At 34.9% G+C, this 27,110-nt stretch overlaps 1 protein-coding gene and 1 long non-coding RNA gene across 4 annotated transcripts in view; one reads left to right on the forward strand and one right to left on the reverse strand.

Moving 5' to 3' along the window:
- LOC147644998 (uncharacterized) lies at positions 1–21,650 on the forward strand. The gene is made up of 6 exons (XR_015272193.1): positions 1–352; positions 473–1,191; positions 10,855–11,143; positions 11,899–12,217; positions 13,582–13,743; positions 21,436–21,650. It is a non-coding gene; the product is annotated as an uncharacterized LOC147644998 (long non-coding RNA).
- The window catches only part of LOC110187145 (uncharacterized), a 23,257-nt gene continuing 12,415 nt past the window's right edge, over positions 16,269–27,110 (reverse strand). The window contains exons 1-2 of one of the 3 annotated variants that reach the window (XM_086835080.1): positions 19,842–20,093; positions 16,269–17,686 (exon numbers count right to left, since the gene is read on the reverse strand). In XM_086835080.1, coding sequence (XP_086691206.1) covers positions 16,391–17,686; positions 19,842–19,943 — 1,398 coding nt within the window. In that variant the 5' untranslated portion in view covers positions 19,944–20,093 and the 3' untranslated portion in view covers positions 16,269–16,390. Of the gene's footprint in view, positions 17,687–18,245; positions 18,434–19,841; positions 20,094–27,110 lie in introns of those variants that run through there. The other 2 variants (XM_086835091.1, XM_086835098.1) reach the window with 2 other exon arrangements.

Consider the following 27,110-nt stretch of genomic DNA (forward strand, 5'->3'; position numbering starts at 1 on the left):
TTTTTCCTTTCCATTTCCCTAATTATAAACATTTAAAATTTGGAAGGACAAAAAAAGGGGCTGAAAGTAAACTTTTTTTTTCCATTACGCGCGACTAGGCGCGGTCAATCAATGTAATTGGATTAGGCTACTCCGTGTGCAACCCTTGCCCTTGGGTTCCAGCATCCCAGCGATCAACTCTGTTGACCCGCCTGTGACCCTAAGCGACCTTTTTGGTGGAAACCAGTGGCCAATCAAGGAATGGCCCTTTTGGCTGCTTTGCCTACGGATGCTGCCAAGAATAACACGGCGGGAAATTAATTAAGAAAACAGAAAACTCTCACTCTGGGACCATAACGGATTTTTATTACATGTAAGTTATTTACGCACACATCAGTGAGCACAAGGATACCTCTAAAAATGGGTGAAACCTTTTCCGTATATAATATTTTAAAGGATCAAGAATATATTCCAACCTCTTTTAATGTTGCAGATATAAAATTACATCAAAAAAGGACATCATTCAGTCTTCGTGGGAGTCACTGATTCATTTATCACACCATTCAGCGGCAGGATGTGTCTTGTGCCTGCAGGATATGACATGGCATAAACTGTAACACATCCTGGCGCAAAAACCAAAGTGTCATTCATGGATGCTCCACAAAAAAAAGAAACCCTATCGAATCTAAGGCAAAAGAATGCGACAGGATGCGCAGCTGTCCGGCGGGAAGTCACACACACACACAGGATACACACAGGACACGCAATAATACCGCAAAGTTCGCGCCCATGTCGCGGCCACTGTAATCCTTTAACTGTCACGAAAATAACCAAAACAAACAACGAAGCGAAGTGACCGAGTGACCTCTTCATTACACACACGGCGACAATCTTGGCGGGTCACCCGTCACCCGAAAAGGGGACGGTTCAGCGGCCTGGAAAATTATATGCAACACGGCACAACGGCGACATTGGATTAGCGCATTGAAAGGAACTACTCCTGGGATTCGGCGGGTTTCTCCTTCAACTTCTTTCTCAAAACTGACCCTGCCTGCCCTGATCGTGTTTTTATTGCTTTGTGTCGGACAATTGATTTTGTGACATAAATTTCGATGTAAACAGCTTTGGCCAGCTTCAGTTTCCATTTCCACCCCGCCGCGAGCCAAAGATGGAGTTGTCAATGGAAAAACAGAAGAGCATCACATAAATCAGGTCAGTCTCAGTGATATATGGTCCATAGATAATGGTAACTATAAGTAATAGTAATTACATTTATCAGCCTTGTATTTACACAGATAATAGGAGAGCCTGCAAGAAGAGCATTTGGCAAACAAAAGCTTTTGAATTGAAATTGAAAATGAAATTGAAAGTCTCTTGTTTGGTTTAAAGTGTAACTACAAGCACATAAATGGGAGTGAGTCAGAGTCATTAAATACATTAATGGCTTCTCTCTAACTTGTATAATCTATAGGATATATATTTTAAGGGGAGATTCCTTATTTTGTTATCTCAAAAACATCTATCAATGATCATCTTTCAATCTCGAAACTCAAGTTTAAACCCTTTTATAATAACTACTCTATCTTTTAACAAGTTTCTATAATAATAAGTTTATATTTTCATACATTTTCGTAATATCACTTAAAGAAAACCAAGTGAAATACCACTCAATTCCTCTAAAAACTATTACATTTTCAAACTATTAACGAATCTGGTAACCTTGACAACCCCCACCCATTGACATTTATGGACTTTTATAATTATGCAGGTCCTTGCAGGTCCTGTAAGCGGAAACATGCCATTGAGGCATTAGAACCCGCTCGATATGCAAACATATATAATTGAAAACTGTCAACGTCTGACAAATTTCCCGTCGTAAAAATTGCTTGCGGCTAACCCTAAATTAACCGAAAAAAAAAAATAATACTAAAAACAAACCCCAAAGCCACAAAAGTCATAAAGTTCGGATCGACAGTGGGCAGGCTGGCAGGTCCTTTGAGGAGTCCTTGGGCCGTGTTAATGTGTTAGGCGCGTGGGTTAGGTTAGGGTGGTTTTTGACCAGTGGCTTGCAATTTGCCGATATGAATCTAGCGTTGTACTTTTGACAGTTTATCATTATGGTGGTCCTTGGCGATCCTTGACCCTGGGTCCTGCCACCGGTGGTGGGTCATTACATAGTAAGCATTTTGCCTCGTTTTTTTCCGTATGTTTTTAATTGATTTTCTGCACTTTTTGGTCATTAGTTTTGGAGAGTCCAGAAGTCCTTGATAAGTCGCTTGCGATAGCAATGCCATGATTAATGATTTCTTATGGGGAATATATAAGAACATTTTATAAATGTATATATTTTAATACTTAAAAGCTATAGTTTGTTATTTTGTTAAAGAGTTAAAGGTTATATAGATCTAAAAAAATGTTCTAATCTTTTTATTATATTTATATTATTTATTTAAAGTGACTTAAGGGAGCTTAAACCCAATCTGAGAGCTTGTATAAAGCTGTAGTTTGTTATTTTAATAGAGTTGCAGATTATATAGATCTAAAAAATGTTCTAATCCTTATATTATATTTATTATTTATTTAAAGTGACTTAAAGAAGCTTAAACCTTAATTTTGATTTTAATACTTCAAATACAGTGCTCTTAATATTTCTATAAATTTTTTAAATATTAAAAATCCTTAAAATAAGTCATGTTTAAGCTTATAAAATCTTAAAAAATCATTACAAACAAGCTTAGAAAATATTTAACAAAGAATTTGAAATACTCTTCATACTTTTCTTTATATTCTTGTTATTTTTATACCCTTGCAGGGTATTATAATTTCAGTCAGAAGTTTGCAACGCAGTGAAGGAGACACCTCCGACTATATAAAGTATATATATTCTTGATCAGGATCAACAGCCGAGTCGATCTAGCCATGTCCGTCTGTCCGTCTGTCCTTCTGTCCGTCTGACCGTCTGTCCGTTTCTACGCAAACTAGTCTCTCAGTTTTGAAGCAATCTGAATGAAACTTTGTAGTTAGCCTTCTATATACTCTCACTCGTATATATGTCGGAACGGGCCGGATCGGACGACTATATCATATAGCTGCCATAGGAATGATCGTAAAATTTTTACAAAAAATTTTTTAACTTTTTCAGTTTTCAATAGAATTGGATCAAATTTACGATATAGCCATTTTACTATACTCTACAATTTTGTGTAAAATTTTATGAAAATCGGACCAATATATCATATAGCTCCCATAGGAACGATCGAGAAATTAATACAATTAAATTTATAACTTTTTTAGTTTTCAGCTGATTTTCATCAAATTTAAGGTATAGCTATTTTATATTAGTCTTAAATTTTTTGTCAAATTTTATGAAAATCGAACGACTATATCTTATAGGTGCCATACAAACGATCGTTTGATGTAGAGGAAAAATGCAAATCTGTGAATGTAAAACTGCAAATATAATATGTATAGGTGAATGAAATGAAAGCAGGTATTATTATTCATTGTTTTTTAACACAAATATATATAATTTATATTGTATGGATTCCTATTCATAGAAGTTCTATCTGCAAGGGTATATAAACTTCGGCGTGCCGAAGTTAGCTTTCTTTCTTGTTTCAATATTAGCTTAGACTTGATCGAATCGAATCAAATTGAAGAACAAGCTTAGAAAATATTTAACAAAGAATTTTAAATACTCTTCCTACTTTTCTTTATATTCTTGGTAGTAATTTCAATATTAGCTTAGACTTGATCGTATCGAATCAAATCGAAGAAGGTCCTGCTCTCCTTTTTTCCCCGGGACTCGTTCTCACGTCTTCCTTGATGGAGGTCCTTTGTGTTTCCTTATCGTTGCACACGGCGCGCCAAAAAAAAAAACAAAATCTTGAAATTTTCAAAATAATTCGCACACTCTGCTCCTGAGATTTATTATTTGGCAAACACGCACACACATAAATCTCAATCTGTCCGGGAGGGGGGCAAAAAAATAAGTAAAGCGAAATGTGAATTCAAAAATGAAAACGAAATCATTGTGCCAAAATCAAAATTTAACCGCAAATTAGGCAATAAACAATGGCTAAAGCGGTCATGGGTTAATACGTTTAGCATCAGCAGACAACCGGGGTCACAACCACCGAGCGCGCGCAGGCTCTAAAGGGTTAAGCGCAAGGGGTTAAGGGTTGCCCTGGCTGGCGCTATATATATATATATTAAACGTGCGAAAAAATAAAATATAAAAGAATCCAGTGATCTCTTTTTGACTCTCTGCCTGCCTGCCTGCAAATTATTGCACAAAATGCAGCAATTAAAAAAAATGACATTTTTTCAAATGTCAGCTATGTACAGGATAAGCGCCATTTTGGACCTAAATTACATTCTTTCCTTAAAAATATTTTCAATTTCCTAAAACAATTATTGTTTATAAATATTATTCAAAGATAAGCCTGGTAAATGAGGCAGTTTTTAGCTAAACAAACAAGCATAAACGCGCACAAACATGTCACATGGAAGGTGATGTCCTTCTTTAACCGTAATTAGGCTCCTTCTGGGCCACCATTAGCAACGCCTGCAACTGGACATTAGGACATTAGGTCACCAATAACGCGAAAGAAAAAGAAAATAAGAAGAGGACACCAAGAAAAAAACAATTTAGGGGAAAATGTGAAAATAGGTGGAGGAAGAAAATCCAGACCAACGCAGCCGCGGGCTAATCAATTACGCAAACGCCAACTTTAAAGGGAAGACGATGGTAACTTTAACATTTTATTCAAATTTAATTGCAGCCATGCATTAATTTTCAACAAAAAATAAAAAAGAGGAGTAGGAACCTGATCGCCGCGCTGTCAAACGTTTGACAAACTTACTTTCCCGGGGTTGACATGTGTGTGTTTGTGATGAGGTTGAGGATGAGGATGAGGAGGTTCGACGGATCCCATGGACTTTTCCGTTCCCATTTGAGAATAATTTGCATTTTAACCCTTTTCTTTGTCTAATGATCCACACACACACATGTACACACTCGCACAACCAAGTCGCGGTGCTTCTTCGCCGCCTTGCGGTCACACCGTCGCGATACCGTTGTTTTTCTTGATACATATATCTATCCTTTTCATCCTTCGTCCTTCCAGCCTTCCAGCCCAGGGCGTTCGCTCTATTTTTTTGGGTGGCTTTCTTTGGGAAATTAATTGCGGGAATCCGAGGATTTTATTTGGGTAATTTTCTTTACAATTAAATATGCAAATGGGCGATCGCTAAACGGTTTGTTTTGTAAGGCGCGTTTTGTTGCCCTTCATTTGTGCGCGATCCTCTTTTTTCTTTTACTTCCAAGGAGCTTCTTCTCACTGGAATGATTTTTGAACGCTTGATCAGGCACTTGATTAATCTAGATATTTGTTGGAAAAAGTCTTTTGGTTACTAAGTATCGAAAATTGAAAAAAGAACAAAATTCTAATGCACATTATTCCATGTTTGATACTTGAAAAAAAAAAAAAATCCTTTTGGCACTAGAATTTTTCCCTGGAAAATGGAATGCAAAATCAAGTTGACATAGTGGAATATTGGAATTTGTTTTTGTAATGTTACTTTTAACTTCTTTTTGTTTTCTACAAATTATTTATCAGTCATTATTATATGGTACTATAGTATTTATATATATTTTATTATCCACTTGTTATAAACTTACAGGGTATTATAATTTTGGTCAGAGGCTTAAAAACTAGTAAAGAAGTCATTTCCGACCCTATAAAGCATATATATTCTTGATCAGAATCAAAAACCGAGTCGATCTAGCCATGTCCTGTAAAAAGATTTTGTTTTTGAAATTTTGATCAAAATTTTTCCTAAATTTTAGACATATTGACATGGTCAAAAATTGATAAAATTTAAAAAATGTTTAAATTACAAGTTTAGTATGCAGATTTATTAACCTACTAAAAACTAGCACAGAACAGCTTTCCGAATTGAAATTAATGCATTTTTGGCCTAGTAATGAGAGTTTTAAGCTTTGATTTGTTGTAAAATTGCTTATAAAAATATTGATAAATATAGGCTGAAAAAATGGTATTATAATTTAGTTAAAAGCTTAAAACTTAGTGAAGGAGTCATTTTCGACCCTATAAATCATATATATTCTTGATCAGCATCAAAAACCGAGTCGATCTAGCCATGTCCGGTACAAATATTTTGTTTTCGAAATTTTGGTCAAAATTTTTCCAACATTTTTGACAAATTGAAATAGTCAAAAATTGAAAAAATTTTAAATATGTTTAAATTACAAATTTAGTATGCAGATTTATTAACCTACTAAAAACTAGCATAGAACAGCTTTCCGAATTGAAATTAATGCATTTTTGGCTTAGTTATGAAATTTACAAAAACTATTACTTACCCAAAAAATAGCATATAAAAAATATCGATTTAATATACCTAGAAAACACATATTTTATGATTTTTTGGGTAACGAAGTTAAAAAAGCCACCGATATCTAATATTATTATATAAATATTTATATTTGCAGTTAAAATCGTAATCAATTAATTTTATATTCGTTTTCTAGCTAATATAAAGAATATGATTTTTTCATTTCCTGATTTAAATTAATACAAAATCTTAAAGAGAAACTCAGTTCTCTATAATCTTTTTAAATCAGTGTTTATAAGTATTTCCTGCTGTTCCATGTTTGAGTTAAAAATTTTCAAAAATAACCTGTGAATTTCCACAACTTTGGATTATTGGGCAAGACAATGGTCAAGATATTCCTGTGTCAACTGTTTTATGATCTCATTCTCCTACAGATCCCGGGATCCGATCCGATCCGATCCGATCCTATTCCTTTAGTGCTTCCATGCAAATCGAATGCCGATTTCTATGGTCTCCGGTTTTCGCTTCAAGAGTTTTTGGACTAATTAAGTGTCGAAAGGATTACCTACGCCTACCCATGGTGCTGGTGATTTACGATCCTGACGGTGTAGAGGTGTAGAGCTACCTGTCGGCTGATCCTCATTAGCATGAGCCGACAACCGGTCACCGGAGGAGGGAGAAAAGGTGGCATCTAATCCGTTTTTAGAGTCCAACTGATCGCGTGTGCCATTCATTCACAGTCTTGGATCCGCCATTCATCTCGTTTCTTTCCATTCACACGTGTGCCTCTCTCTCTCTCTCTATATATGTGTATATCTCTTCCGATCTCTACTGATCTCTACAGATCTCATTCCATTCTAATTTCCAAATCCTTATCCCTAGTCCTGTTTGCAATTGCTTTCGTATTGCAGATGAATCCTGCAATATCTTCCAAAATCCTTTTCCTAGGTTGCACAATGCTGTTTGGGTTTCGGGATTGAGATTGGGATTTGGGTTTTGGGTTTTGGAATCTTGTGCAGCTGCCAGGGTGGCGTGGGTGTCCACATTTGCATCTGGCTTAAGATGAGATGATGGAAACCTTAAGACTCTCGGGCTGAACTCTTTGTTTGCTTGTAAACTTTTTGTTCTTTCAAAGCAAAAGCAGCTGTCCCTTGATGGCAGTGATTGACATTTGACAAAGTAGAAAATGTCACCCAGTTGGGGTAGATATATAGGTATATATCTTTAAGACTTTACTTGCTCCCAAAGAGGTTCTTTGTAATATCTTCATTGGTAGCCTTGTGCCTGTCAGCTGGCTGCACTTGGCCACGTGGTCACTACAATTTTTTGGGCCACTAACTCTTCTAATTGGCCCAGTCAAAAAAAAAAAAAAACACACTATATCTCCTCGATCCTATCGTAATTGGATCTAAACTCGGTCTCTCTTGCTTTTTTATTTTTGACTACGTCATGTCACATGTTTTGGCATGGACAGGGTAAGGTGAGGACCTAAAGGGGAAAAAATGAAAGGGACTCACGCGTATCGATGTCGTATTTCGGATCCTTGAGCAATTTATTGCTCAATTTATATTTGCTTAGACTGCCAATAGTTCAATAATTCATAAATGCAAGAAGCTATCGTGTGTCCTGGGAAATTTGCATAACCAATGATTTGCATAAGGCAGCTGCTGCCTTCCAACTTCCGACTTCCACTTACATTTCCATTTCCACTTCCACTTCCACTTCCACTTCCATCTCCCAAACTCCACCCAAGAAGGCAAAAGGTGTGATCGCATGTAATGAAAGTGGCTGTTGTGACTCTACCTGGGACTCTGGATTTGGATTCGGATTCAGATTCCTTTGCCCTACTGTTGTTGTTTGTTCTCCGTTGTTTTGATATGTAAGTTGATATATGATATTTGATTTCTTGGAGAGAGAGTCCGGGAGTCGGGGAGTCGAGACTTTTGGGTGTCGCCGGAATCTCAACTTCAATTACGGCAAATGGCAAGCACAGAGCTAGTTAAGGCGTAGTTATGGGTTTCCATCATCTCGCCATCAGCTGCTTATTATGAATGAGGTTTGCCATTACCATTTTTTGGGCTTCTTGTATAATTATATAATTTTTTTCTTAACTTTTTTTTGAAGTACCCTTGAATTATGAAGGAATTTTTCTATTATATTTAATATTCTATATGTCAAAAATGTATGAAGAGGAGGAAGCACCTAGATTTGAGTAAGAATTGATAGAGATACATTATGATGTTTAAAATATTAAACCATTTATATATCATAAATATATTTAAATATTATTAGATATTTAAACCATTTATTATCATTATTATATATAACAATTATAAGATATTTATTTCATTTATGATCATAAATATATTTAAATATTATTAGATATTTATGTCATTAATGATGCTAAAAATATTAAACCAATATAAGACATTTATAGCATTAACTTTTAAACTATGTTGTAATATTTAAGCTTCATTTCTTTGTAAAAAAGTTAGTTGTTTTCCATATCCTATATCCTATATCCTATATCCTATATCCTATATCCTATATCCTATATCCTATATCCTATATCCTATATCCTATATCCTATATCCTATATCCTATATCCCATATCCTATATCCTATATCCTATATCCTATATCCTATATCCTATATCCTATATCCTATATCCTATATCCTATATCCTATATCCTATATCCTATATCCTATATCCTATATCCTATATCCTATGTCCTATATCCTATATCCTATATCCTATATCCTATATCCTATATCCTATATTTTTTTAGATATAAGGACAAATATTAGACTGACTGGTGTTATTAAAATTAGTTATAGAACTAACATGGCTTAGAGGTGACTTAAATCAACTTAAAACTAATTTAAAATCAAATTAAATGGTATTTCCATTGTATTTCCAAATTCCTTATAGATATATATATTTTAAACACATTAATTTAAATATATTCTCATACACCTTTTTCTTTTTTCGCCAAGTCACAGCTGCCTTGGGCTCTGGCTCTCCAGAAGTCTATGCAAAATAGCAGTAGTTGTTGCCTTTTGCCCATGTCCAGTGTCCATATGGTCACTGGAACTGGTGCAGTGCATCGCTGGCTTTAGATCGCTGGAGCGGAACACACGCTATCAAGCCTAGCTGCCTGCCTGCCTACCTGTACCAGGATAGAACAGGACAGAACAGGACAGAACAGGACAGAACAGGACAGAACAGGATAGAACAGGACCTAAACGGGGGACTCACCCCCGAGACAAGGCAAGGCGACTCCCAGAAAGTGGAGTGCATTCCCGATACAATTTGTTTGCCAAAAAATCAATTCAATTTGGAGTGCGAAGGGAAAGGTTCTCGATCACACATCAGTTGGCATTTGTCACCCTTTTACGTGAATAGTTTTTCCTTTCGGCATTTCCCTGGGCCCTACCTTTCATTAGTTGCAAATGCGGAAAATTGCAAATGATTCAATTCTAATCCGCATTCAAATTTTCCTCTATTTTTTTTTTGCACACTTCAAGTGCGTTTGCGTTCGTTTCTTTATCTCAGGGATAGGGTTATCCTCGGTATCCTTAGATCCTGAGATGATTTTGTCACATCCCGGCTGCTGTCAAGTGAGCCGCACTTAATGAAGTAGCAAAAAAAAAATGAAAGAGGAACAAAGATTGCAACAAAGATTGCTCTCTGGGTTTTCGCACGAACCTCAGGGAATCCCGGGATCCTTTGGCAATTGTTATAATAATATTTTCAATGACATGACAGTCCCATAGATTTGCATTAATGATATGCGGACCCCGTCTAAGATCCGATGCGATGCGATCCGATGATGTGCAACATTTGTTCGTCCTGCCTTTAGGGAAGAAAGGGTTGCTCTTGTTCCTGACTGAATCCTGACGGGTTGTCTTTACCCTTTTTTTTTTTTCTTTGAAGACGAAGATCGTCCTGGAATATTGGCAATTATGATGATGCATGGCGATATTATGCAGAGCATATGCAGATCACTCGAGCCTTAATCCAGATCTAGGACAGCCACAGGCCATAAGATTGATTATGTCGCAGGACTAGGTTAGGTTTTAGGTTTTAGATTTAAGATCTCTTGGGTTTTTAGGTGCTTCCGCGTTGAATATTTATGTGAATATATAACTGAAGGATGCAGGATATATCAAAGGATGCTTCCTGCTTACTATCTCTTTGGGAAAAAGAAAATTGATTGATTATTTTCGAGGTTCCTTAAAAGTGTCCTTCGGAGTTCCTGAAGCAAGAAATTAAAATCAATTATTTCACTTTGATTTTGTTGGTAGGCTTTTCTTGCATAATATTAAAGAATATTTGAATTTTCCATAAATATTAATAGTTTAAAAGATTTTTCTTAAGCCTAAACATGCATAAAATATTTTAATTTAAATGTTTAATATTATCTAAAATGATTTATTAGTTATTTTCTTATTTTATGTATATAAATTTATATTTATTTTCAATAATATTTTACTTTCTTTTACTTGATCTAGATTTTCAGCTGTGACCACAGGGCCAAGGACCTGGAAAGGATCCTTCGTGATGACCTTTACACCTGCCTGGCCTGCCTTGATGAGCGGTTTGGCAGCCCAAATAATATGTTATATCCAACATAATTGGACCAACAAAAAATAACAAAGTCAAGGCGAAGTCCTCGGAAGGACATTGCCCTTGGACAAACAGGTGAAATTCCGAATTTCAAGGGATACGGCTTGTTAGAAACGCGCTAGAAGTTCTACTTTCTGTTCGAAGAACATTTAGCACCTTCCCAGGTAAAGTCAGGTAAGAAATGCATCTTGATAATTGGCATATTTTCTGTCCTGGAAATATTTGTGTCCTAGAAATACTGCGAAAGTTTGTATTTTAGAATTAGTGAAGTAAGGTATAAATTACTTTGTTATTCATTTATTTTTAAACTTTATATAGTTAAAAAATTTTTAATAGTATTCTGTCAAGTTGAAAAATTATATCTTATTTTGAGTTTTTGATTTAAACTAAACAATTTTCTTTATTTTGAGTCTTTCTTCAGACTAAACAATGTTTTCCTTAAACAAAATATTCTTGCGAACTAAATATTTAACTCAATACAATATTTATATATATATATATTTATGTATTTATTAATGTATTTCTTTGCTTGTATTTAATTTATTTTTGCCTAGAAATTATTCTAAAACTTTCTAAAGATAAATATAGATAAATATTAGGTAAAACTAAGGGAAATTCGCATTTTTCGTGTTCTGTTGTTAACTAATTATGACTAGGAAGCTTGTAAATTATTTTGGCTAGTTGAAACATTGCATTATTTTAATTATTTATTAAATTTTTTATGTATTTAGGCTTTTCTTTTAATTTTCTTAGCCTGAAAATATTCAAAACATTTACAATCTAATGAATAAACCCATATTTTAAAGGGTTTCCATGAACTTTATACATATAAAATGTTCAAGTTTTAGCTAACAACACCAATTTATATTTTACTTCTATATTTATATATTTATTATATATTTTCGATCTCTTTCTCTCTCAATTTCTAGAAAGGAATCGCAGTGAAAGGGGCGCCCGCAGAAAGCAGGCGAAAACCTAACTGTTAAACGTTAAATGTCCTTTTGTCTCCTGGGTGTGTGTGTGTGTGTGTGTGTGTGTGTTTTTGCACATGTTGACACATTCGCACACGTCGTCGGGCAGTGACGTTGACTTCCTGGCAGGACATGCAGGACAACCCCTACGCCGTGTTTTTGCAACTGTTTCTGCGATCGATCAGGTCCGATAATGGAGGAGAAGGCACGCGTGCAGCAAGCGGGCAGCGGGAAAAATCCCCAGGAGAGTGTACAACAAGGATGTGCGGGTCGAAAGGTGCGTCGAATGCTATCTCTTTCTCACTCTCTCTTACCCAAAAGGACGAAGGAAGATCCCTTCGCTTGACGTGACTTTTGTCACTGTCCAAAATTAAGCGGGCGCAGGCGCTGTGTCTCTTATGTCCTCTGGTTTCAATTTTCGCCACTCGAGAATCGTTTAAATCGCAATTAGAGTTTCGCCCGCTTTTAATGGAACGATTTTTCACAATTTTCCCCAATTTTCTCAACGAACAAAAGTGTGCCCTCGAAATGGGTTTTAGATTGAGTGCAGATCACCACGATTTAATTGTTCTCTCACACCCATATTTTACACAAAGGCAATTTAATGCTGAAATATTTTAGTTTTAAAAGAGAACATTTCAATTAGGTTTATAGAAAGGTTAATTCAAGGGAATATGGAAGGGTATTTTAAAGATTTTATACTTTAAAAGTACTTTAGGTTACTTAATATTCTAATTCTAATTGAATTATAGGATCGTATCGGAAATCGATCATAACTAAGCTTTTAATATTTGCATTTGAATCGATATTTATTTATATTTTTATATGAGGTTTTTTTTTCTTCTAGAAATCAAAGTTTATAAAACTCATAACTGAGGCAAAAATGCAATAATTTTAATTCGGAAACCGGTTTTATGTTAGTTTTTAATAGGTTAACAAATCTGCATACTCGGTTAAAAATTCTATTTTTTTTTTTTTTTTTTTTTTTTTTGTTAACTTTGGCAATTATTAACCTTAAAAAAATTGGGAAAATTTTTAAAAATTTAATTTTTTACCGGACATGGCTAGATCGAATCGGCTTCTGATGCTGATCATGAATATATATGATTTATAGGGTCGGAAATGACTACTTCACTTATTTTTAAGCTTCTGACTGAAATTATAATACCATTTTTCGAGTTAATATTTATGATATTTTATATGACAATTTTTTCTACAAATCAATTATTAAAAATCTCATAACTAAGACAAAAATGCATTAATTTCCATTCAGTAAGCTGTTCTATGCTAGTTTTTAGTAGGTTAATAAATCTGCATACTAAATTTGTAATTTTAACAAATTAAAAATTTTATTAATTTTTGATCATATCAATATGTCTAAATTTTTGTAAAAATGTTGACCAAAAATTCGAAAACAAAAAATTTCTACCAGACATGTCTAAATCGATTCGGTTTTTGATGCTGATCAAGAAAATATATGATTTATGCGGTCGAAAATGATTACTTCACTTAGTTTTAAGCTTCTAACTGAAATTATAATACAATTTTTAAGGGTATAAACATTTTAACTAATACTCAAAAACTGATTAAACTTGGAACCCAAACCTATATATTATTTTCTCGCTTCCTTCTTCCTGTTAGATTTCCCATTATATCATATCAAAACAATCGTTATGGAACCTTGCCTCCACTAACTCTCGGACTCATTATGCGGCACTGGGCCATGACCAGGAGACGAAGACCATCAGTTTCCCAGGCAGTTCCGGATCGGAACTCTGTCTTTCTCTGCCTCTCCGGAACCCGGTGAGTATCCGTTTCACTTTCAATCAAAACGAAATTAAAGAAATGCATGTTAAATGAGACGGCAAAGGCCAGAGCTGGACGGGAATGGGGAGAGTTTTAAACCAGAACTGAACTGAAGCAAAGCCATCATTAGCCGTTGGATGGACAAGAACCAGATAATGGTAATAATAAAAATAATAAAAATAATAATAGCGCACGGGAAAACTCAAGAAAAGCGAGAGTAATAAGAATGGAAAAGGGCAGCGAACGACAGCGGTGTTAACCTTGTTTTCGAGGAAAATCGGCGGGGGAAAAATCGGGGAAAAGTTTGAGGAAGCGGACAAGGGTTTGACAAGGAAACAGAACACAGGACCTGTTCGGGTGCCCCGATTTCGGCGGGTTATGTCCCCGGCTGCTTGACCGCTCGACCTTCGCACAGGGAAGCTTCCAAGGCAAGAAGGAGACGGAGACGAAGAAGGAGTTCATCACGTAATAAAGTATTTTACATTGTTTTGCCTGTCACAGCGGACAATGACCAGGATCAGGAGTTGGACTAGGACCAAGGTTCGAACCTGAACCCGGTTCGAACTGGCTTTTTGCATATGAATTTCCGCTCTAGCGAGCATTGGCCCCTGGGAAGTTCCTCGGTTCCTCAGCAAAAAGTTCTTTTGACAGTTTCACTCAAAGGAAAAAGTGTTAACGCCTTTGGGCTTAACCCACTCCTGCCTGTTATCTTCGGTTATCGGTGGTGGATGGACACAAGGGAAAAATGTTATGACAGCTCATTTAACGCCGCGTCTCAAGAGAGACAGAGAGAGTTCTGACCCGATGATGACCCATCGATGATGTCCATCGCTCCTCCAATATGCATAATATATCCTGGCTAATGAGGCCTCTGCTCCTCAGGGGAGCTGTGTGGGAATCGGGATCCTTTAGAGTTTTGCATACTTGATTGCTTGTTATGCTTTTTTTTTCTTTTCTACAAATTACAAGCTTGTAACTCTTTTTTTTGTTGGCTCTCCAGGCGGTCAAGGTTTTGGAAAGTTACTTAGTTTGCTCTTAAAACTAGTTTGTGGCTTAGGGAAAATTTCTCTAAAGAATATATATAATTTTAAGGAACTGTAGTTAACATTCTTATACATATTATGTAAATTATTTAATGCTATAAAGTATTTTAAGCTACTTCAAAATGTTTTAAGGCAGGTTTAATTTCCGAAACTAAGGCTAGATCAGCATTCTTGGTTTTTTATAGTTTTCACGAAATTTATTTTGGATTTTCTATTGTGTTCAGACATTTAATAGGGTTTTGTTATAATTTTTATTTAATTTTTTAATTCTATCCTAAGTCTACAAGTAAAGACTTATATTTAATGTGCAGTTACCTCATATTTCTCCTTTTAAAATAGTTTTCAATAAGCTTTAGAAGTTTCATTCTATTATTTATTTTTATACTCGTTCAGGGTATCATAATTTTAGTCAGAAGCTTAAAAAGCAGTTAAGGAGTCATTTCCGACCATATAAATCATATATATTCTTGATCAGCATGAGAAGCCGAATCGATTTAGCCATGTTTTGTAGAAACATTTTTTTAAACATTTTTTTTAAATTTTTAAAGGATAAATTAAAAAAAAAAAAAATGACCAAAAATATTTTATTTTTAAAATTTTGAACTGAGTATGCAGATTTATTAACCTAATAAAAACTAGCACAGGAACGGTTTTCGAATTAAAATTAATGCTTTTTTGACTGAATTATGAGGTTTTAAATTTTTGATTTATCGACAAAAATTGTCATATAAAAATTGCAACAAATATTGATACAAAAAATGCAAAACTTTGTGTTATTATTATTTATATATATTTTTTTAAGTACTAAGTACATTTAATTAAAACTTCCATCTTAAATATTTCATTAGAATCTTATTTCCTTGGTTTCCATCTTGATTTTCACATGATATTTAAGAGGTGTTATTTCTTCCCCAAACATATAAATTTTATGAACATAACTCGGGAATTACGTTTAATGACAACATTAAGTATATATTTAGGTAATTTCTTAGGAAGAACCAGGAAGCAAATCCATGTTTAGATCCCCATTCACCTTGAGAACACCTCCAACCTGTCATAAGTAGTGAGTACTTCCAGGTAAAGACTACCTTTTGCGATGTTAGAACCCACATAATAATAATTCCAATTGCTCTGTGCTTACCCACTGGATATATGTTTGTCTATGAAGATAATGGTTTCTTCTTCTGTTTTTTTCTGGCGACACAAACCCTTCCTTTCCTTGGACCCTCATTAGGTGCTATGGTTCCCTTCTGCGCTATCGGAGCATTAAAACGCTCGTTAACCCCGGCATTCTCTTGGAGGGAAAGTGGTTACTCCATTCGTGACTTCGGTTGGGTTGAAACTCTTCTCCTTTCCGTGCTCTCCATGGTCCGATGATCTCCACGAGGTGTTTTGCATAAACCGCTGGTCTCCTCTAGTGTCTTGTGGTTTCTTTTCCCAAAAACCAATTCTTGCTTCCCTTCAGTTAAAGTTTACTCCTTTTTTTTGCATTAAAAAAACATGATTTATTTACTAGTTCAAAAAAACGTGCTTAAATCTATATAAAAAAAATGTTTTGACCAAAAAAATAGAGTAGTAATACTATATAGTAAGATCCAAGCTCAACTTTGATCCGCCAGGGAAAAGCTGAGGCGTCGCTTGGTGGCCTCTCGCACCTGCGATTGCAGCCACATGGCATCCAGTTGACAGGAAGCCTCCAGTTCCTCGTTACCCACATTCAAGCCAACCACCAGTGGCTGATCCTCCTCCAGCTCACAGTCACTGGTGGAGTTGTGTCCACTGTCCGGACTGATGTGACGCTGCATCTTCGCCGGCGGAGGATTCGCTCCTGTCCTGGCCGCAGCCAGTAGCTTCTGCGCCGATTGCCTCACGCTGGACGAGATTTTGGTGGCAATCTTTCGCTTCCGGCGCACCACTCGCTGCCTTCGCAGCTGCAACTGAAGCGACTTGGACTTGGACTTGGACTTGGTCTGGGAGGCAACGGAGGTACTGGTGACCTGGGGCGAACGCACCTCCCGCTCCTCGAAGCCATCGGCTGGCAGGGAATCCCTTCGCGAGGGCGACTTCCAGTACTCGCACAGATCGCTGGCCGGATCAAAGGCAGGACGATAGGTGGGCGAGTGGGTTCCAGAGGGGAGTCCAGAGCTCGAGGTGACTCTCAGGAGCTGCTGCCTGTGCCGCATCTGCTGCTGGCGGAGATGCTGCCTCGACTGGCGCTGTCGCAGGGGCCTTGCCTTGGACGAAGGTGCCTTGCGATTGCTCTCCAGAATGGCATCGATCATCCGCTCCAGGGTCACATCGCCCATCTGGCTGGAACTGAGTGTAGTGCTCCCTTCCTTCTGCTGCTGCTGCTGCTGGAAAGTGGGATGTGGAGGAGCAGGATGAGGCAGTGGCTTTTGCTCCAGATAGCGTGGCTTCTCAAAATAACTATCCGGAACACCCATTCCCCGTAGGGCGATCAGGGGACCAGGGATTACAGCTGCCGTGGGGGAGTATTCCGCCTCAAAGGTGGGCAAAGTGCAGGCGTATTTGGGAGGAGCAACTGCTCCTGCTTGTAATCCTGTTGCTACTCCCGCTCCCATTCCTTTTCCTGAGGGTGGTGTGGCCAGGATGTTGCTCAGATCCTTGAGGAGTGGCGTCCTTGGTGCCAGGGAGCTGGCCGGCAGCGGTGTGGAGGTCAGTTGGTTCTCCTTTCCCTGACCCACACAGAGCGACTTCCGCTTGAGCTTGCCGCGCAGGGCATGGAACTCACTGTAGCTGGTGGTGGTGGTGGTCACTGGGACAACGGGGGTCTCCTCCCGGGCCAAGTACGAGGGTCGCGGCTGGTTGACGGCCCACTTGAGCATCTTGGCTGGATTCTCTGGCTCTGGCTCTGATTCTGGTTCTTGTAGTGGGTGCTGCAAGAGGAGGAGGAGGAGGTGGAGGTGGTTATTTCTGGTTCTCTTCGCGCATTCCAGAGTCTGACTCTGACTTTGTTAAAAAATAAAAATAAAAAACTATAAAGAGGCTAAGAAAAGGACAGCGGCAGCAAAGTTGCCGGGTGAGTTTTTCGGCAATTTTGGCGCGCTTTTTCCGCCAAACCTAAATATACCTATACAAATATATATATATATATATATATATATAATATATGTATTTATATATGAATATATATGTGTGTATAAGCCATGGGTATTGATTTGGCGAATCAGCCAAGCGGCAAAAATGAAATCAGCAACCACTTTTCTCTTTCGAGCAATTAAACTGGACCGCGGGCAGTCCTTAAAAACTGGACTTTAGGCACACAAAATTGGGCCCGATTATTATTCGATTATGATTATTATTCAACTTGGGAATATACACATATACATCTATATATTTTTATATATATAAATATATAGTTTTTAAGGGTTATAATCCTTGAAAGAGTCTTTCTATTTAGGGAATATTTCTCTGGTTTCTTCACTTGATTTTTACCTTTTATGTAGGTTTTTTTTTTGTATGTAGCACAACTTTAATTTTTAACAGCAAAAAAATATGAATTTATTTTGTATATTATATTATACTTTGTTTATATAATATATTTTTAACTAAATGTAGAAGGTGTTGTCGCGTCGTGTTAAATTTCGTGTGTGTTTCCGTCGACGTTCAATGATTGAATGAATGTCCCAGCCATGCCGGGAACCCTTAGCTGCCCAAGGTGAGAAAATTAGAGAGCTGAGAGCTGACACATCTGAGAGTGAGAGAAACTCAGAAAGAGAGAGGAGAGCGAGCGAGCAAGCTCTCTGAGAGAGAGAGAGAACAGACATGTTGCGCATGCGCAGAATGGTTGAGAGCCGGCAACAGTTTCAACCACTTCAACCATTTAAAGGCAATTGGCATTGAAAGTGGGTGGCATCAGGCACAGGGGCAGGATACAGGACACGATCCTTGTTATGCTAATTATTTGAGTAATGTGACAAGATCAGGGAAAATATTAAGGGAATACATAAAATACTTTAACAACTTGAATACATGAAACATTGAAATAAGTAAAATAATATGAATTATTAATTGTTATTATAACAATATATAAATTATTCAATTTAATATGTATATTAGATGGTTAGTGAAGTCCCAAAAGTGACTTAGGGTACATAATTTTTAATAGAAAGGGGTATTAGAGATCTAAGGAAACATATAAATTTAAGCAACAAATAATTTAAAAACTAGTTAAAACCGTTATAAATTGATCAAAAGTCACAATTGCAATTATTAAAGTAATAATTAAATTGTAAATATTGGAAAATATATCTTAAAATTAAATTAAATATATATTTTATTGTTAATAAAAAGAGTAAAAGTAAATGTAATAAAAAAAAGTTAAATTTAGGATTATAAATGTAATAATATAATAATATAATAATATAATAATATAATAATATAATAATATAATAATATAATAATATAATAATATAATAATATAATAATATAATAATATAATAATATAATAATATAATAATATAATAATATAATAATATAATAATATAATAATATAATAATATAATAATATAATAATATAATAATATAATAATATAATAATATAATAATATAATAATATAATAATATAATAATATAATAATATAATAATATAATAATATAATAATATAATAATATAATAATATAATAATATAATAATATAATAATATAATAATATAATAATATAATAATATAATAATATAATAATATAATAATATAATAATATAATAATATAATAATATAATAATATAATAATATAATAATATAATAATATAATAATATAATAATATAATAATATAATAATATAATAATATAATAATATAATAATATAATAATATAATAATATAATAATATAATAATATAATAATTAATATTTAATAATATAATAATATAATAATAATAATAATTTTTTATAGAGAGCAAATAACCCAAATCGAATCGGTAAAACACCTTTAAAGTTGTTTAATAAATTATTACAAAATATTTAGGGAACGAAAGGCATCTTGATTTATAATAAATATTTAAAAGTAGGTTGCTCCCTTTGATCTACATTACCTTATCTTTATATGATCGGTTATCCTTAGGCGATCGATTTACGATCTGGCAACAGCTGTGCGAATCCTTCCTTCGATCGTGAGATTTTTTTAACTTGGCCATTAGAACGGGAAGGAGAAGATCGTGAGAGAGGGATAGATGGTGAAGTGAGCGAGATAGAGCATAGCTGGACAGCTGTTCCCAACGCCACTTACGCCACAAAACATAATTTTCAATTACCTTTCTCGCAGCGTGTGGCTCCTTTCACCTTGGTTTCCTCTCTCTCTCTCTTCTTTGATATCCTGCAATCTGAAATTTTAAGAGGGTATGTTAGACTTTTGAGAGTCTTAAGGAAGGATCGAGAGGATTTACTAAGAGAAAGGATGAGATTATCTTTAATAAATTCCTATTTTATAGAAGGTATTGATAAATATATTAGCAAATTCTTAGTAGAAAATGTTTTAAAATAAACAAGAAAGTAAGCTTAAGCTCTTAATATTTTTTGTTATATAATTTTCCCGTTTATTTCTATTAATTATATAACTATACTTTATAAGAACTTCATCACTGCAAGTTTCTTACTTTATATATATCTATATATATATAAGGTATTTCCCTAGTCGTGACTTACCTTCCCTAGTCGTCCTTTTTTCCTTTACCATTTTTCGCCAAGAAAAGGACAACGGGTAGGAAGAGGCCATTGTAAGAATTTGGCCCATTGTTTATGGGACAAGCAGAGGAGCCGGCAGAGAAAAATGTTGTGGAAAATTGTGCAATTGTTTTGCAATTTATTGGTTAAAGAAGGAGTCCTTCTTCCTGCTTTTCTTCTCTGCCCTTCTCCCTCTTTCTTTCGTTCTTTCTTTCGCTCTCCCTCCTCCGTTTTTGCTTTCTCCGATCAGTGCAGAAATTTCCAATATTTTCGCAGCCGTCGAGTGTCCATTTGGACGGGGAAAGGAGATTAAAATCCTGGGACATCTGCCAATTTTTGCAGTCCTGGCATCCTTATTTTTATTATTATTATTATTTGTACTATTTGTTTTGCCATTGGCCATTTGCTGGCCTAATTTATGTGGCCTTTTTCCTGCTTCTTCTCCTTTTGTTTTTATTTATAAAATTAATTTATGGCTGGGAAGTGAATTGCAGCAGGTCCTGTGGTGTGAAGTTTTACTTCCGGACCACCAAACAGGATTTAATTTATGAAGATGCACCTGATGGAACAATCCAAATAAAGATTGTACGGATCCTTCAGGAAGCTCAAGTGAGATGAGTTTATTAGAGAGAAGAGTAGGTCCTTTTATAGGGATACCTTGGGAATAATTAACAACAAAAGGAGATATTGTTATGGGAAGGATAATGGATTGAAATTTATTTGTAATTGTGGTATTTATTTCTATTATTTGTATTTTATTTTTAGTTTGATTTTATTTTAGAGAGACATTAACTTAATTAATGATTTATTATATTCGTTTATATTTTATCGTAGAGCAAAAATAATTAATTTATCTGTGCCACATATTTCGAAAAACTTAAACTATGTCTTGGATATTTTATTTTATTGACTTTTGGCTGGACATTTATTAATTATTTATTTATTATTTAATTTTTTATTTAATAGCCATACCACAGTGCGGATCAGTGACTAGCATCACATACAAATTGGATCGTATTTCCAGTGATAACCAGTGATAAGTGCGGAAAATCAGCAAGTTCGCGTAGTGAAAAGTGCAAGTGAAGTGGGGGCAAATCCGGAAAAGAGCCCCAAAAATGCAAGCTGGCTTTGTGTGTGTTTTTTTTGTTTTTTGTTTTTTATTTTTACATTGCAAAAATAAATTTTTGCTAGTGAATTTTGTTGTTTTTTTTTATGTGCAAGTGAAATAAAAGAAAGAATATCAAATATGTATCGCCAGTTTGCATTCTCTCCTCTCAATCGGTTTGCTACACTTGGAAAAACAGGTGTAGCTGTCATAATTATAAAAAATATAAATAAGTGGTATAAAAATGAAAAAAGTCTGGTGAAATGTAATGAAAGTGTGCCCTTCAATAAATTTGAAGGTTTATTAATTTGTTTTTTATTTTTTATATTTTTTTTCTGTGTGTGTGTGACTTTGCCAATTAATTTAAATTTACCTTTTGGATCTGCAGCAAAAATATAAAATGGGTGAGTGAAACAAAGCTATTTTCTCTTATCCTCGCTTTTGAAAATTAGTAAATCCTCAAAAAGAAAAACTAAATGCAAAGGAAACATAATGAAATACAACTTAAATATGATTATTTGAATAATTACCTAAATAATCTCTATGAAATATGAAGAATTTTAAAAATACAGGAATAAAAAAATCGCTTATTTTCAAACCCTAGCAAGATATTATAATTTTAGTTAAAAGCTTAAAACTAAGTGAAGGAACCATTTCCGACCCTATAAATCATATATATTCTTGATCAGCATAAAAAAACGAGTCGATCTAGCCATGTCGGATGGAGATTTTTTGATTTCGAATTTTTGGTCGAAATTTTTCCAAAATTTTAGACATTGTGAAGTGATCAAAAATTGATAAAAATTTAAATTGGTTAAAATTACAAATGAAGTATGCAGATTTATTAACCTACTAAAAACTAGCATAGAACAGCTTTCCGAATTGAAATTAATGCATTTTTGGCTTAATTACGAGATTTTAAAAATTTAATTTGTTGTGAAATTTCTTATAAAAATATTGATAAATATAGACTCAAAAAAATGGTATTCTAATTTCAGTCAGAAGCTTAAATGAAAGTGAAGAAATCATTTTCGACCCTATATTTCATATATATTCTTGATCAGCATCAACAGGCGAATCTTTCTAGATATGTCCCGTAAAAAAAATTTCGAAAATTTTTTTTAACATTTTTTAAGGTGTTACATCGTTAAAATTGTCAAAAAAAATTTATAAAAAATTAAATTTTTTAAAATGTTATGTTGAGTGACCAGATTTATAATCATAGCAAAAACTAACATTAGGCAGTCTTCCGAATTAAAATTAATGCATTTTTGGCTTAGTTATGGGTTTTTTAAAAATGGAATTTTTCGAAAAAAATGGTCATATAACAATTTCTATAAATAATGATTCAATAAATGGGAATATTTTAATTTTAGTTATGATCGATTTCCCATTCGATCCTAAAACTTAATTGCAAACTGTTAGTTACTTAGGTTCCTTTCTTGTTGCATTTAAAATAAGTAATTAAATATAATAAATAAGTATTACTAATAAACAAGTCAAGATAATCCAGAACCAATTTGAAAAAGGACACACTATATTACCTCTTGAATCCTGTTTCCCACAATCGTTTTTCTATGCAAATAAATCTCAAACCTTCGTTACGCAAAATTGACATTCGAGAGGCTTTTCCTAATTTGCTATTCCATTCAGGAAAACAACAAAAAAACAGTGGAAATTCCCGAACATCGATCTCAGCTGCTGACCAACGATAAATCTTGGGTGAAAAAAAACGGGGAAAATGAAGAAAATTGAAATAAATCAATAAAATTGGGCGGCGAAGATGGAGGAGAGATGGCCAGTCTTTAAAGCAGCTGCCCGAGATGCAAGATCCTTCGGATCCTTTCCAATAATCCGTGCCAGTCAATGGCAATTTTCCGCCTTGGTCAGAGAGGGAGAGGAAGGAGAGGGTGAGAGACGGGAAGATAAATTAGGGCAGGGGCTCCTTCTCGGCTAGGATCTCCTTTTATTTTTCCCAGTACCTCCTCCTCCTCCTCCTCCTGCTCCTGCTCCTGCTCCTGCAGTCCTGCCGCTAATAAATTGCCCAACAATTGTGCAATTTTTCATAGATGGAGAATTGCACGGCGACCTTGAAGGCAAAGACTTCACGCTCGGATTTGCTACCGTTTTTCTTCTTCTCGGTTTTTATTTTTGTCTTTTTTTTTCGGTTCTTTGATTTTTCCAATCAATGTTTTTCTGGGTCTACACAGGGAAAAAGGGGGACTGAAAAAGTGTGGAAATTCATAATAAACTTTTGACGAAATTAAAGCAATTTAAAAGGAGTAAGAAATATAATGGATTATTATATATATATTATATTAGTTTGAAGATTGTAACGCAGTGAAGGAGTCATTTCCGAGCCTAAAAATTTAATATATTATATATCATCTTTTTAAAAAGATATCTTTCAAATTTCTAAAATTTTATAAAAATGTTTAAACATATAAAACATGTTTAAAAGCTGTTCCCACTTCTAAGTTTTTTGTTACTGATCTTGATCTTCTATATATACTTTACTTTTCTCTTAAAATATAGATTTTCCAGTGTGTAAAGCATACATTTTCTTCCCTTCATATTTTTCCCCGCCATATATACATACTCACACTCCCCCCCTGGCAAAAGGGAAAAACGTGCGGCGGCAAGGACATCTAGATAAAGTGGCAAGTAGGTAGAGAGGGGCAGGAGGAGAGTTAGGAGCCGGGGTGTACGGTAATCTTAAATCACACGCCGCATACACTGATAGCGCCAGGAAGCACGGCAGGACCCACAATCCTTGGTCCTGGACAGCTGTTCGGGGATTAGCACAGGGCACAGGACACGGGGAATCTCGAAGGCTCCCTCTTACTTTCTTCGTTCTTTCACCTTTCTTCTTCTCCTTCTGCAAATTATTATTAAAAACCTGGCCCTAAATTATGGGCCATAATTTAGAATTCCAAGGAGACGGAGACGTAGAAGGAAAAGGAGAAGCTCCCCTGTCTTGCTCATACATATATATATTTGTATTTGCACAGGGCTTCCCTCGGCGAGTCCTGCGAGGTCCTGCGAGTCGCATATTTGGTTAAGGCTGCCTGAACCCAGATGCATCGGCTAACTTGATTGATTTGGGATCTGCCATTGACAGGCAGGCACTTCACCAGGGGCATCGGGTTATTTGCCCAGGATTCCCAAGGACGATCGTCCTTAGGTGATGCCAGCGAACACAGCGAATAATTGGATCTGGCTCGGGGGAAAAATATTAATTGAAAGGGGGGAATAAGAGAGATTATGTATTGTACTAGCTGGGAAATAAGTTGAAAAAATAACTGAAGGAAAAACCCGAAGAAAAACCCTACAATAAACTATATTGTAATCCCTTTAAGATCGACATTTTTTGTGGTTGAGTTAGAGTTTAATAATAAAGGAGGAGGAGGAAAGTTAACTTTTGGAAACCGAAATTTCTATACACTTGCATAGAAAATCCTTCATATCTCAGTCAAAAATGCATTAATTTTGATTTGGAGCTGTCCTATGTTAGTTTTTAAAAGGTTAATAAATCTGCATACTCAGTTTAAAATGTAAATTTTTTTAAATTTTTTAAAGTTTTTTTTTAGAATTATAACTTATAAAATTTTGAAAAAAAATTTGAAAATTTTTTTATTCTCCCAGACATGGCTAGATCGATTCGCCTGTTGATTCTGTTGATTCAAGAATATATATAATTTATAGGGTCGGAAACGATTTCTTCACTAGGTTTTAAGCTTCTGACTGAAATTAGAATACCCTGAAAGGTAATAAAAATCTTAAAATATATCTGAAAAATAAAAATATAAATAAATAATATATTAAGACTAAGGAAATGGAAATTTAGGAATACATAATATTATAATTTATTAACCCTTAGAAGTATTTATAAATATATTACATCAATTTGAATATTATTATTATTAAATATTACAAAAAATTCTCTATTATTCCCTTTACCTCTATTTATTATACCTTTAATATCAATCAATTCTTGAATATTTATCCTATCCCTAAAGTAGAAAAATCGTCTCATTAATATAATGTATGCTGATCGTAAACGGGACATTTGTCAGACATTATGATCCTGATGGAAATCGGAACTTGACAAATGCCAAGTGAACTGACACCGAAAGGCATTCAATTTCAATTTCAATATCAACCCGATCGCTTCGGGGGGCGGGTGTATTGGGTTCACTCTCTACGCGGGAATGTTAATCTTCGCTCTCTCTCGAAATTCCCACACGAAATTCCAACGCACCTCCTTCCTTTGAGGGAGAGAGAGAAATAGAGCGAATGAGACGGAATATAAGGGAGACAAGGAGGGAGAAATACAGAGAGAGAGAAAGGGAGAGAGAGATCACGGGAGTGGCGCCATCTCACCTTCAATATTGAAAGGTGGTTGTTCAATCGCAGTACAGAGCAAGAAATTGAGATGAGTTATTTGGAATTTACTTTCACAGGATGTGTATTAGGAGCTTATAGCAAATTATTCTTTTTAAAAAGTTCTCTGTCTTAAATTAAGGCGTAGTAAATGTGTAAATGTGTGCCTTGGTGAAACAAAAAGAAATATTAGAAAATATGCATTATACATATCAAATTAACGATATTTTATTACCTATCCTAATACCTTGATCTTTCTTTTTAAATCATATGATTTAAGTATTCTGTTTTTAAACAATTTTAATATCTTATTAAATTAATCACATTTTTTAAGCCGCGTAATCTAGTTTTTCATAATCTTTAGCTTAAGCCATATTAATTTTTTACTATTTTACTATTTTATTACTTTTAAAATATATTTAAAATTTAATTTTAAAAACATCTACATACTTTTCAAGTATGTAAAAGTGCATAAAGTGCGAAAAACTGTGACTTTAAAGTGTTTAAAGATATCAAACTCTACAGCATTTGCTTCAATTCTCTCGCAAATTGAAACTTATTCTATTTCGCTGAGTGTAAACCGAGAGAGAACCCTCAAGGAGTGAGAGGACAAACCGTAGCCCGGCGAGGTGAGCACGCAACTTGGCTTCCAAAAGAAGAATCAGTCATTTTGCATCTGTGGAAACGACAGGACCAGGACCTCTTCTGTTCCTGCAAGATCGCGAGCAATCAAACAAGTTAAAAATCTTGATTTATTAGTGCTTCTTCGACATATTTTTTTTTACCGTGCAAGTCAACGAAATTATATTATATTATATATATTTTTTTGCCTGTGAAACGCGGATTAATTCAACAATTAAAGAAAAGGTAAAGATGCCAGTGAAGTGCATGAAATGGAACATCCGAATAAAAAAAAAACATGTGTGCAAAAATGTACATTAAAAATGCATTAAAGCAGAAGTGTCTGGACCTTAAATTAAATTAAAAGAGGAGAAAAAAAAACACACACACACACACAAAAAACACCCCATAAAAATCGACTGAAAAATGCATAAATTCTGCGCGTGCGATTTTTGGGCAAATGAAGGGGTTTTTGGCTTTGGCTTTGGCTATGGGTTAAGCTCTTGGGTTTGGGTTTGGACTCCTCGGAGGC

The sequence above is a fragment of the Drosophila serrata genome, unplaced genomic scaffold (assembly GCF_035046125.1).
Source record: "Drosophila serrata isolate PLE 108 unplaced genomic scaffold, ASM3504612v1 contig_36, whole genome shotgun sequence".
Classification (NCBI taxonomy): Eukaryota; Metazoa; Arthropoda; class Insecta; order Diptera; family Drosophilidae; genus Drosophila; species Drosophila serrata.